At 40.1% G+C, this 12569-nt stretch overlaps 1 protein-coding gene and 1 long non-coding RNA gene across 10 annotated transcripts in view; one reads left to right on the top strand and one right to left on the bottom strand.

Annotated features, from left to right (window-relative positions):
• Nucleotides 1–12569, top strand: part of CTNND2 (catenin delta 2) — a 623362-nt gene that overhangs the window by 338066 nt on the left and 272727 nt on the right. For all 9 annotated transcript variants that reach the window (XR_001465252.4, XM_040695591.2, XM_015282257.4 and 6 more), the window contains one exon: nucleotides 5255–5427. Coding sequence is in view for 8 of the 9 variants with exons in the window: in XM_040695591.2 (XP_040551525.1) it covers nucleotides 5255–5427 (173 nt within the window). In the remaining variant the exon portion in view is untranslated. The remainder of the gene's footprint in view (nucleotides 1–5254; nucleotides 5428–12569) is intronic.
• Nucleotides 1–12569, bottom strand: part of LOC107052640 — a 39026-nt gene that overhangs the window by 25022 nt on the left and 1435 nt on the right. The window contains exons 2-3 of the long non-coding RNA XR_005857385.2: nucleotides 2226–12567; nucleotides 1843–2139 (exon numbers count right to left, since the gene is read on the bottom strand). This is a non-coding gene — a long non-coding RNA (uncharacterized LOC107052640). The remainder of the gene's footprint in view (nucleotides 1–1842; nucleotides 2140–2225; nucleotides 12568–12569) is intronic.

The raw sequence follows: 12569 nt of genomic DNA on the forward strand, positions 1-12569 counted from the left end.
GTCATGTATTTGTTTCTGTGTCCTCACTGAGGATGTAGAATAATACAAATAGCAAAACTTAATAGGATGTCCTTCTTCCCCCTACCTCTACTCTGTGTAAAAGTACTGGACTGGTCTCTCAAACTTCATGTCTTCTTGGCACTTACGAAGCTACTTCACTTCTGCTTTTGTTAAGCTCCTTGGACCACAAGTTCCTAGTGGATTTCTTACATGAGATGCTCTTCTGCTTATGACCACTATAGGATAAGACTTGGTTAAGCACTGCCACTGTATATTTGCCAGACAGTGTCTTATTTTTGAAAGAAGGGAAGAGAATGGGTCATGACTCACCAGCTCTGATTCTCAACCAAGTTGCCTAGCTATTAGATTTCTGATTGCTGGGATGCCTAAGTTCTTCCCTCTCTGAAGATTCGTTAGACATTAAGGACTGCCCACTAGAATCAGAATTCAGTATTGTGTGATTAACTTTGGTCCTTCTTGCCTTTTTTTTAGAATATCTTTTCATTCCTTTGTTTTCTCTACGGCATTTTTAAGACTATGGCTATTCATTACCAGCATTGTATTATTATTTTTTTTTTACATTGGGTTTATACCCTGAGTTCAGTTGGTACATTTTCTCTGTAAGCGTGCATCAGTTTCATACACCTTAATGCATCTTCATACACCTTCAAATATATTACAAACTGATTTGACTCCTACTGAAATCACCAGGCATATTTCAGTGGATTTGAATATGAATATTGAGTATAGGCCTTAGCCCTTGAGGATTTCTGAGCATACAAAAATGGACATTCCAGACCTTTCTTCAATGTATAAGTGGGATTGCTCTGATGAAATGTAAGTAAAAAGCCAGTCGCACAAGTGAAACTAACTTTTGTGCTGAGCAACATAATATCATTTAAAATCAAAGTGAACTTTTCTTCCAAACAATACAAAGGCTCTTTTATCTTGTTTTGAGTAGACTGCGAAGCATTGTTTGAAAAAGAGAAAATGTAAAGTATGACCTAAATAGAGAACTATAGTAAGATAATTGTGCTGGCTTGTTTTGTTTTGTTCTCCAAAGGCTGGAATAAGGAAGAGGAGGTGGTCTTAATACAGCAGAAAAGACAGGTGAAAGATTAAAATAATGCACTTAAAATACAAGGAGAAAATGTGTTCATAACTACCTTTTTTTTCCCGTTTTTGACATAGTCATGGATGAGTATAATTGAGATTCTTTGCAAGACTTTGATTTCCTGTAACCAACTGTTGCTGTGATGTCTCTGTATTAATAATAATCTTATTGTATAAGGCCACTCATTTTCTTGGCTTGCTTTTCATATAGCTACACTGCAACTTGTTGCAGCCTTGCACATTGTGTTAGTAACCAGAAAGAACAATGGCCAGAGATGAAATCCTGCCATGCAATACCTTACCCCAACAGGCACAGGGCACAGTAACATCCCCACCTGCGCCTGGGGAGGCTCCCCCAGCAGCCTCTGCCTCACCTTCCTGCAAGCTCCTGGGCCTCCCCTTGCCGATAGATTGGTGCTGCACACTTCATCTGCAATGGAGTCTGTGCATCAGCAGCTTATATTTACAGCCATATACACCATATTTAGTGCCATAAATCAGCTTGTTTATAGTAATGCCATACTCTGCTTGTTTTCTCAAATGCGGTATGGCAGGAAGGTAGCAATAGGCTTTGCGCTGCTATCCTTAGCGGTGGGACCCAAGGTAGGCCAGAATCCTGCAGTGGATCTGTTCCCCACGCCTCTTTTGTACAAATTGAATTTGACAGGTGTAAGCAGGTGCTCCAAATCTCTTAAACTACTAGGTTTTTAATGGAGAAAAAGTACTAACCTGTAACACAACTGCCAGTAAGAAGGGTGGGTAATACAATGAAAAGAGCTTCAGAAGAAGCCTCTCTGCTTCCCTCACTCTCCAAATGGATGACTCTTCTAACTCTGCCATGCCTTCCAGGGCCTGGGTTTCCAGACTGTGAAGGAAAATCCCATTTGTCTTCTCTCATTCCTGGCAAAGCCTTCTGCTCTCCATTCCATCTGAGGTTTCACTGTGGGTTGGCTCCCAGTTGTAGGCATGTCCATCATCCTCCTCTGTTTTTTTTCTAATCTTCTCCATGCTGCTGATTTACAGGACCTGACAGAAAACAGAGAATTTTCAGCTGTTTGAACTCTTCTGAAAACAAATGGAAAATAACTGCATACACAGTTTTTTAAACTAACACAGCAGAGTTGAAACTGTTGCTGAGTAGAAAGAGTATTTTGCTGTGGAGAGCCATCGATAAGCCTGTGTACAGCTGTACACAAACAAACCATTTTCTTCTTTTCTGTGTGAGCTGCAGGCTCTTCAGGGGGTTTCTTTGTGCCTTCAGACTGAAATTTGAAGAATCCTGATGGAAGGGGTGATCTGTCTTTTCCCTATCAGACGAGACAGGCCTTACTAAATCCTGAAAAAGGAACTTGTGTTTTTTGAAGATCACTCTGATCTCCAATGTACCTTACAGTTTGCATGCTTGTTTTAGACTTAGCTATTTTCAGGTGAGCAGCCACAGTTCTCTTTCTGGTTGAGAAACGAGGAGGGTTTATTTTGAAGGTAAATATCTATCTGTCTGTCTTTCTCAAATGAATTTTTAATTACTCAAATGTGTGTAAATTATTAGCTCATTTCTACTTGTTAAGATACAAAATAAAAATGATTGTCCAGTATTTGGTGAGTTCACAACTGCACGCTTCAAACTTCTTTGCTTTTTTCTTCCCCACTTGAATACATTTCTTAAATTCCACTGAAGCATTTAAGCTAAATGGTGCAGGGAAACCATGTATGCAATGCTAGCTATGTACATCCCCTGATGAGCAATAGTAATATGAAAGGAACACTTTAAAGCCAGATGCAATGAAAATTTAAACATATTGAGTTCATAGCATGTGATAGTTTAATCATTATTTAAGCTTTAGAAATGTCATAGCATAATTACTCTAAGAATGAGTTCAAACACTTTCATGTGCAAAAATTTCTTTCTCACTTCAACTTTTTTAGCCTCCTGAGAAATTTACGTTCTTATGAATCTTTTGCACTTAATCACATCATTTGATCACAGGCAAATTTTCAGTGAAAATTCAAAATCTGAAAGCTTAGCATATAGTCTAAAATATGTATCTTTAAACGAAGCCTGTATTTTCTTTATGATCTTTAAATAAATCTATGAAAATGTTTCTTTTATTAAAGAACAAAATCAGCAACAAAGCCTGTTAAATGGAGAACGTCTAGTACAACTTATTTGCAGAGACACAGAATAGAAAGCTACTGTATATTGGATTTATAAGCACCCATGTGGGATTAATTCAACTATCCTAAGTATGTGATACATTTTTAATAACCTCTCAACATATACAGAGCTGTCTCCTTCTGCACTTGCGAGGAAAGGAAAAGGAGCAGAACTTACTTTCTTAATTTCTCCTATACCTGGAATATTCTGATTAATTAGATCGACTAGGCAATTAATCTATGTTGTTATATAAAATAGCGTCATAATCACTGTCTGCACTTCAGTGTGAACACTTCCACTATTATACAGCATGCTGCCATTTTATTTTTTAATAATATGAGCCGTTCAGGTTGGATTTTGAAAAATGTCAGTTATAATGAGTCTGCCATTTCTAAGGAACAAGCTGGGGAAAAAATATTTTCCATGTAAATTTTGGAGAGGAGGAGGGCTGTTTGCACATTTTTTAAATGGAAATCTTTGTAGAGCAGCTGTACATCCTCTTAGCAAAGACTTACAGGATGTAAAATTTGGCATTTGTATTAGAGATGTATTGGGAATTATTTACCATAAAATTCACTGAAAATTGACCACTGTAATTCTCTTTAAAACTGAACTTTTCATGTGTTCCATCAGAGCTAAATCAACGTTATCGTTTCCCATCCCTTAAGCTTTGTGCCACCTGCTGTGCTCTTATGAGCATGTTTGTGCTGACCAGAACCTGAATGTCTCATCCCTGTGGAGCTGCTGGATATGTACAGACTGTACTGTAGTTGTTTGGGCGAAGCCACACTGCCCTGTAGTGTGGGCGGTGCCCAAGGTGTAACCCTCGTCATTTCTCCTTCTGGTGGACCCTTGGTGGACTCAGACACCATGGCTAGCAGGCAGCTGGTTCTTGGAAGACTAGGAGACACTGATCAGAGATGGCATAGGGTGTGGGGCCTTTGTGGGTGGGGCCAGGTGGAACTCACCACCAGCAGTGGGAGGGAGGGCCTGTCTCAACCATGCTGACAGGGCTGGGTGAGAAGCCTCTCCCTGCCCAGTACGTGCCCTCACAGCCAATATCAGAGAGTGTGCTATGTCATTGTGATGCTACGTCAACACTAACAAACCTAATGAACAGGTTGTACTGGCACAGATTGCTCAGAGATGTGTTGAATACCCCATTCCTAGAGACAGTCAAGGTCTGGCTGGATAGGGCCATGAGCACCTGATCTAGCTGTAGGTGCCCCTGTTCATTGCAAGGGAGTTGGTCTAGGTGACTCTTAGTGGTCTCTTTCAAATGATTCTATGATTCTACGAATATGGGAACATCTTAGGTTCGCAGAACAGCTGTTAGTGTCAGTGTTCATTTTCTGGACGCTACAAGCACCTTTTGGTTTGGCAGCCCTCATCTGAACTCACTGCCTGTGCTCTGCTCTCCTACTGTGCGCTGGGAAAGATAAGGTAGGCTGACAAAACAGTCATCAAAAATTCACCGAGATCAGGGTGAGCCCAACATGATGAGAGGAGCTATTAATATTTTAACAGCTGTCATCCATCTCCACAGGCACCGAAGTACTGCATCCCTATGTGCATTCTACAGTCAATAGATGCCATGTGCTGGGGCATGGGGAAGGACAAATTGGCATTTCTCATACTGACCAACGGGGTGTAACTAAGTGAAATAAACATGGCTTATGCAGGGGGGAAAAAAATTGTTAAGTATTCTGAGCTGAAAAAACGTGACTTCTTTATCAAATAGTATGATTGGCTTAGGGTTTCTTTACCAGATGGTTTGTTTTTCTTGAAGAAGACAGAGAAGAAAGAGTTGTGGTGTGTGTCTTGAGCAGTGTAAGACTGATGACTGTGTGATAAAGAGACACTTTAATTTCCCTGATTTTTATTACTGAAAAGCCAAAATGTGGCATACCAATGATAATGTCAAGTGCCACCAGGTGCATGCTCTTTCCCTGAGACTCACCGGTGGCTCCAACCTGTCCCTTGCAGGGCCCAGCCTCCTTTCGCAGAGTGCTCTGCAGCTCAATGCCAAGCCTGAAGGCTCCTTCCAGTACTCGGCCAGCTACCACAGCAACCAGACCCTTGCCCTGGGCGAGACGGCAGCCGCCCCACTCCCGGCCCGCAGCACTCAACCCAGAGGTGCCGTCCAGAGCTACAGCCAGGTAGGTGCCCTTCTCTGCTTTGCACTGTCCCAAAACTACACCCAAAATCATGCAGGGGAACACTTAGGAAGGAGAACTGCTTGCCTTCCAATGCTTGCCTTTTTGTCTTGCTTGAGGCATCTTGCAGGAGGTTGAATTACCACTGTCATTTTCACATATCTAAAGTGGCTTGATTTTCAGGGTAACAAAATAATCCTGATGAGAAAGGAGATTTACATGCTGGTTTTACTTGCTTGCTTGTATATTTGGTGGTATAATGTTTAGTCATTTAACTATGAAATTCTGTGCTGCTGAGGAGTCCCAGATAAGGTCTAGGACCTTGCCATGTTGGTATCAGTTAATTACAGAAAGCACTTTCATGCCAGAGGAAAAAAACAAAGCCAGGCTTATGCTAGATGCAAAGTCTGCTTGGGACACAATTTAGAGCTTGGTGCTGTCATTCAATCCCATGTGTAAGAATCACTTTTTGCTTCTTTTTCTCTGAATTTTAAGATGAACCACTTATTAAACAGCCACATGTACATTTCAAACTTTATAAAATTTGTTTCAGATACTCATGAAAAGTCTGAGTGATTCTCTCCATTTCTGCCACATAACCCTCTCTCATCTTCTGTGCTTTTCAGCATGACATTAAAGCCTCTCACTGGGAAGTTAAGCTTTAGGTTAGACCAAAATTTCTCAAAGTATTCATGCTTCTGTACATAAGCAAAGTCAGACTGGATGTTGTCAGCACAGGTTATTTTCTCTTTTTAGAACTTATCTGCCATGGTAAAGCAGACCATTTCAGTGTGACACTGGGACATTTTATAATTCAAGATTCAGTGGAAGTGAGCTGCATTTGAATTTCAAAGCCTTAAATTGCTAAGAGATTTCAAGTATTATATAGCCATCACACAGCTTGTGGGATACCAAGAGACATACAGTATTCCATTCACCCAATTTGCTCAGAAAAGTCCTCTTTCCTCTAAGACCGAAAAATTAAATAAAGCACAATTAAATTTTATTTCAAATTGGGTATGTACTTCTATCAAGGGTTTAAAATGTGCTTGTGTAGTGGCCAGGTCTCGGGGCTTTTCTGTGTTTACCAGAGACCTCCTTCCCTTATGCTGTTAGGGATTGGAGCCAGCAAAGGAGAGCAGGACTCCAGTTGGAAAGAAGGGTGGCAGCTGTAATACTCAGTAGAAGCCTGGGCAGATGTCATTAGGAGTTGTGCTTTGTGAAAAGCATCACACCCACGGTTAGCCTGAAAGGGTGGGATTCATTCTGCAAGGAAGCTGAAAAAAGAAGTAAGATGATATAAAAGGAACAGGTTGTAAGATCAACAGAAACAAAATAAAAAAGAAGAGAGTGGAAGGATAAAGAATCTAAAAAACAGAAATAAAAAGTAATGAAAGGAGGAAGGAAGAGAAAGTGTAAATGTACAATTGCCCAGGGTTTCAGAATAGTGATATTCTTAATATACATTTCCTCATCATGATAGAAAAGGATGAATTTACGAAGAGAGAAAAAATCAGTGATCAACATTTCGGTCATTTAAATTACGTTGAACTGCCATTGCTTAGTTCTGAAAAATGCATTAATCATTTAATTCATATGGAACTGGTTACCTTCAGTAAGGTAACCACTAAGTTACTAAAGTAACCATTTCTATTTTATTTTCCTTGGTTTGAGAGGGCAGAAGACAGGGTTTCTTTCTGTATTTCTCCAGATTTTCTGGTAGGTGTTCCAGCAGAGAAATAACTCATGGAAAATACTAATAATAGTGTGTATCAATATATTTCAAAAGATGCTTGGCAGCTTCACTTTAATTAAAACATATCTTCAAAATGTTAACAGCCATATGAACTATGAATTAATGTCATTAAAAAAAAAAAGGATACAAAGTATTTTTAGAGTTAAGCAAGAAGACAAAGATTCGGTTAAAAAACTGAATACAACCACTGCTGATCCCACAACTAAGGGGAAAAGAAGTCAGTCCTTGGAATTGGTTTGCTATATCCCTATTATAATTAAAATAAGCCTCAGGAGTCATAATTGTTCAGATCATGATAATTTCCTTTGTTGTTTTCTTGCAAGGAATATAGCTATCTGAACATGAATGATAGCCCAAATGTGTGGGAAAATATGTAAATAGTCCCAAGGCCAGCTGTGACAGCAGGAACAATTTCTGAAAATGCAATTGTATAAAAAACAGGAACTAATTAGTCTTGGGATTTCCTGTATAGAGCTGCAAAGTACAATATAACATTTTTGTCAGTTTGGAGGAGTATGTCATAGATCATAGAGTTTTTCTACTGTTTTCAATACTTTAGAACACCAAACTTCTATCTTCTAAATGCTACAAGAATAGAATTTTTTAGCAACTGCTCCTCAAAGAGGAAATTATTCTGTTTCCCAGCTGAAAACAGCTTCTTAAACTTGGAGTCCATATCCTGATACACCCTATATTAATCAATTAATGGTATTTGCAAATAGTCTGTAATGGGTTTTGTGACAAAAAGTAGATTTTGCAGATGAGTGAGTGAACACTCTTTGGACAATACGTAGCTTGTGAACAAATAATTGGGTTTATTGTCATCTTGAGAATGGTCAACTTACCTTGTAGATATTACAGGAACATAAAACACATGGAGCGCAAACAGTGGTTTTCAGCTTGTTCTACCATGTACTTGCAAGGGGAAGGGAGAGGAAGTGGAACAAATTAACATTTCTGGGTGAAGATTTTTTTTTTCTAGCTTCTGCTGATCACGTGTTCTTCTCAGAGGTCAAGGCAGCAGGCAAGGTTAATCACTATTGTGTTATTATCCCATGCTCCTAAAGCGCCTGGACGTGCTGGCACAGAATTTGAAAACCATAAAAAAAAAAAAAAAAAAAGCCTTGAAACAGTTAATTTTTTAACTTGTCTCCATTTTCTTCCGACCAAGTCATAAGTTAGTTATTCAACAGACCACTGCTTCTCACTAGTCTTATTTAGAATGTAGGCAAAATAGCACCAGAATGTATTTACTTGTCAAGTAAAGACTGTATGCTGGACATTCTCAGTTAGAAGATGTTTATTCCTGCTATGAGTCAGGTGATGAGCAGCCTGAAACTCTGTCCAGGCAAAATCTGAAAGAAGGACTTCACTTCTGGTAGGGTGTGGCAGATGATGAGGGGCTTAAAATTGGGTTCCAAACATGACCACAAGAAGTAAAGGAAGCAGATGAAATCTTAGGACAGATTACTCTTACTACAAACATTCACAGAGAACAATTCACTAGAATAGTTTGTTAATGAAAAAAAAGACCTGCATCATGGTGGTTTGATCCTACAGTAGTTAATGAATGCATCCAGTAATGCTACTTTAAAACCAGAGCTTGGCCATCTCTAGACAGCCTAAAGGATCTTACAAATTCTGTTTCTTGATGTAAAGACTGTGATGGTATTAGCCAAGTTCATCTAACTGCTGTGATTAGGACCAGGTAGGCTGACACGTTTTCCTCATGGTGTTGGAGTATGCTTTGAAGTACTGTATAGAGATGACCTTGCATTGTTCATGACCTTTGTGGTGAAATTGGGAGAAAAATAAAATAGGCCGCAGTTAAAGGATTCACAGGTACAGTCAGCATCTGTTATCGTAGAAGTGCATCTGAACATAGATGGTATCTTCCTGGTTAGGTCAGGAACTTACAAATGACAGCAAAGCAGTCCTGCAGAAGAAAGATCCACCCACGGGTTCTGCGAAAGGACTGAAGTCTGTATCATGAAGACTGGGGAATGTTAAGTATTTTCCATGTCTTCTGCCCTCTGCAGAAGAGTGCTGATGGAAGTTTTGGACCAGAAGAGGGTGATACCTTGAGTGAAGACATATGGGGGAGTTCTTTGAGCTGACAACGAACAAACAAACCAAAAGGGAATCTCAATAAACTGAGGAAGCCTTGCAGTCACTGAATGAGCACAGAACATCATGTGGATTATATAAGAGAGCTGGACACTTAAGAGACCACCAGCGCCTCTCAAAAACCCTGATAAGGACAGTCAAGTTTACTGCCTAAAGCTGACAACAACCACTGATATTCAAGAAGCCATGGTGTTTCAGCAGCCTGGAGGAATGCCTTCCACACAATCCAAGCACCCGGTTGGAAAGTCCTTCCTAGAATCAACAGAAAGCTCTCCTCACAGGCAACGGTGTGCTGTGATGGTGTCCATTATCACTGGATGCAACCTTTCTTTTCTGAACATACCCATGCCTCAAAGAGACGTGCTGGGGTTTGACACTGTAAGGGCTACGTAATCCCTGAGAGCTCCAGAGAGCAAAACAGTCTGAAAACTGGTTTATTTATCCCTAAGCCTGCCAAGTACTAAAAACTCTTCAGAATACAAGTACATCCAAAGGTGAAATAGGCATGCAGGCTTACCCAAAAGTAATACAATGTTTCAGTTTCTTCTGTTCTCAGTCAGGGAAGTACAGAGGACACTGAGCACAAACTGTAGTTTCTTGAGGATAAATGGTACCATGACACAAATCTTCCAGCATGTTCCTGGAAATTTTCTTTCATTCCCAAGAAATGACTCTGAAGCCTTTTGAGTTATATCTGAGACTCAGCCAGCTGCATTGACAGACATTCTGTTCCTTAGCACCTATGTAGTATAGATGTACAGAATCTACCAGGTTTTGGTTTTGCATTTTGGCATGCTTAAGGAAAAAATAACCTGAAGAGATTTTAGATGATTATAGAAAACACATCTGCTGCATCTGCTAAAATATCCATACTGGTCATTTGATTCTCTGAGACTTCGTGTTCAGTTTTTGCTGCTCTTACACACTTTTCTTCCCGCTGGGAGCAGCCTCCAAGAAACAACATGCTGACGTTTCAGTAATCAGCAGCTGACCCCAAAGTGTTGCTTAAGCTGTCCAAGCATCGAGGAATTTGTAGCTCCTTATCCATGAATAATTTCCAGCAGAATAAATAATTCAGTTATTTGTCCCTCTCGGTTCCACTTTATAAAACAGAAATCACAGATTTCAGTGAAAAGACAGTGCAACGGAATGCGCTGTCTTTCACTCCATCTTTTTCAGGTAAAGCTCTGATTTAAATGTTTTCTTCAAATTGAATTATTAAAAAATAAATAAATAAAAATGGCAAGTGGGTGTCCTAAAAGTTGGTGTATTAGAAACATGAATGCTGGCAGCCCAACATCAGTTAGACCATCAGTCTACCATCATCTACCTGGACACCCTCAGCAGTTTAACGTACAGAGGTCTGCAGATCTTCTTTGGTCAGCATCAGTAGAAAACGATCTTGCCAGTAACATTAATCAAGAAAATATTTTTCATCGTTATGTTAATATTCTCATGCTTTTTCACATACTTCTGCTATGAAAAAGGATATAACGGAACTCATACATTGAATCCAAAGAAGCAAAACAGGATCCTTTTCTTTGGGATGCCAGAAAAATGACTCGGAAGAGGTATCTGCAGGGCTGTAAGAAAGAAGTCCTTGATGTTTTGTTTCGTGTCCATGAAATAGATTGATGCATGAGGATAGAGCAACTGGAAAGCAAATTGGCTCTCAATTTATTTGTTTAAACACAGTTTCATTATCAGGTTGACAGCAGTAATGGATAAATGGAAAAATAACGGAACAAATACCATTGTATTTCATTCTTCCAGCTGAAGCGTAGTGTTGGATCGCAGGATGAACAATGACGTACCCGTATTGTTGTCTTAAGCCACAAGCAGGGAGAAACCTACAACTAAAGTGCATTTTGCCTCTGAAAACACAACCGGAGAATGCAAATGTATTCGATCCTTTGGGAAAAAATAAGAACCTCACAATAAATGTAAGACAGGTCTGAGATTAGTCACATCTCCAAAATTACTGCATGCTAACGTTTCCTTGCAATCTGTTCATCCAAAGTTCTCTCCTTCGCACGGAGCAAATGCTTGGCTTTCCACGAAGTGCTACTCACTGGGCTCTTAATTAAGCATTTCATTCTTGTGTCCGCCACTACATCTTTTTCCCTGTAACAGACAATCAATCAGAGAGTGGGATTTCTGGTTTTTGAATTAGTGCTTACAGAATGCCTACAGCTTTATAGAGATTTATTAGGAATATGGGATAATATCGGTTTACTTGAAATTAATTACTTTAAATCCTTGACACGTCAAGCAGCGTAAAAGTAGATTAGAAAAAGAAATAATGCACACATGTTGACAAGGATTGCCTAAAATCCATAAAACCAAGTTATCAGTGTGCTGGGAACCCCCCGGTAACAGTCTGTATTATTGTATTTTGGAGCTATTTTGAATATTAGAAAGTAACTTATTACGTTGGTCCATTTTAACCGTTCAAAAAGTAAAATCTATTACCAAGCAGCAGTGGATAACGTCGTTGGTTCAAACAGCCATTCGTCGTGTGCAAGCCTTGCTTTGTACACGTTGCCTTAAATCTTGGCAGCCTGGTTTTGTTTTATAGAAGATGCTGCCGTACAGTTTAAACCTTGAAAATGAAAAACGTGTTCTTGTCAAATACGTTACTGGGAAGTCAGTTTCAGGTTAGCCCTTCTGTTCTCTTTCAAGACGGTAAGTAGCTCAGAATGCAGGCAGCTCTTAAAAGTTATTTGATGTTCCCTCGGTTTTGTCACGAGTCCCTCACGCGAGTGACTTGGAGCTGCTGGCCATTTGTAACAATCTCAAGGCACCTATTTGTGCTGCGGTGCTTTTACCTCCCAGCCTCACAGCAGTGAGCAGACTGCTTCTGTTGGCCATCCCCATGCCCGCTTAGGACTTACATTGCAGAACGGGCACGGCTTTCATCAGATTTACCCGTAAGGATACAGAGATGTCCTGCATGTGGGAAGCCTCCTGAAGCCATGTAGTTTGGCTGCCTTGCGGTGTCTGAGTGCTTTGAGTGCTGGTGGCTTCCCTGCCACCAACAGCCAGAGGGAGCTCCTCCGGGGCCTCTTGGCCATCCCCACAACAACTCTGGGGCTCCCAAGGTTAAAGACCAAATCAAAAGCAAAGGATGGAAACATTTCCAGCAGGTGTACATTGGAAGAGCACGTTTCTGGCATTCTGAGCCTCATACATGCATGGTTCTGACTATTTTCTTTTCTGTCTTGTCCTCAGTTCCTCACCAAAATCCTCCGTTGGGTATCCT

This window comes from Gallus gallus, chromosome 2 (assembly GCF_016699485.2).
Source record: "Gallus gallus isolate bGalGal1 chromosome 2, bGalGal1.mat.broiler.GRCg7b, whole genome shotgun sequence".
In the NCBI taxonomy this organism is placed as follows: Eukaryota; Metazoa; Chordata; class Aves; order Galliformes; family Phasianidae; genus Gallus; species Gallus gallus.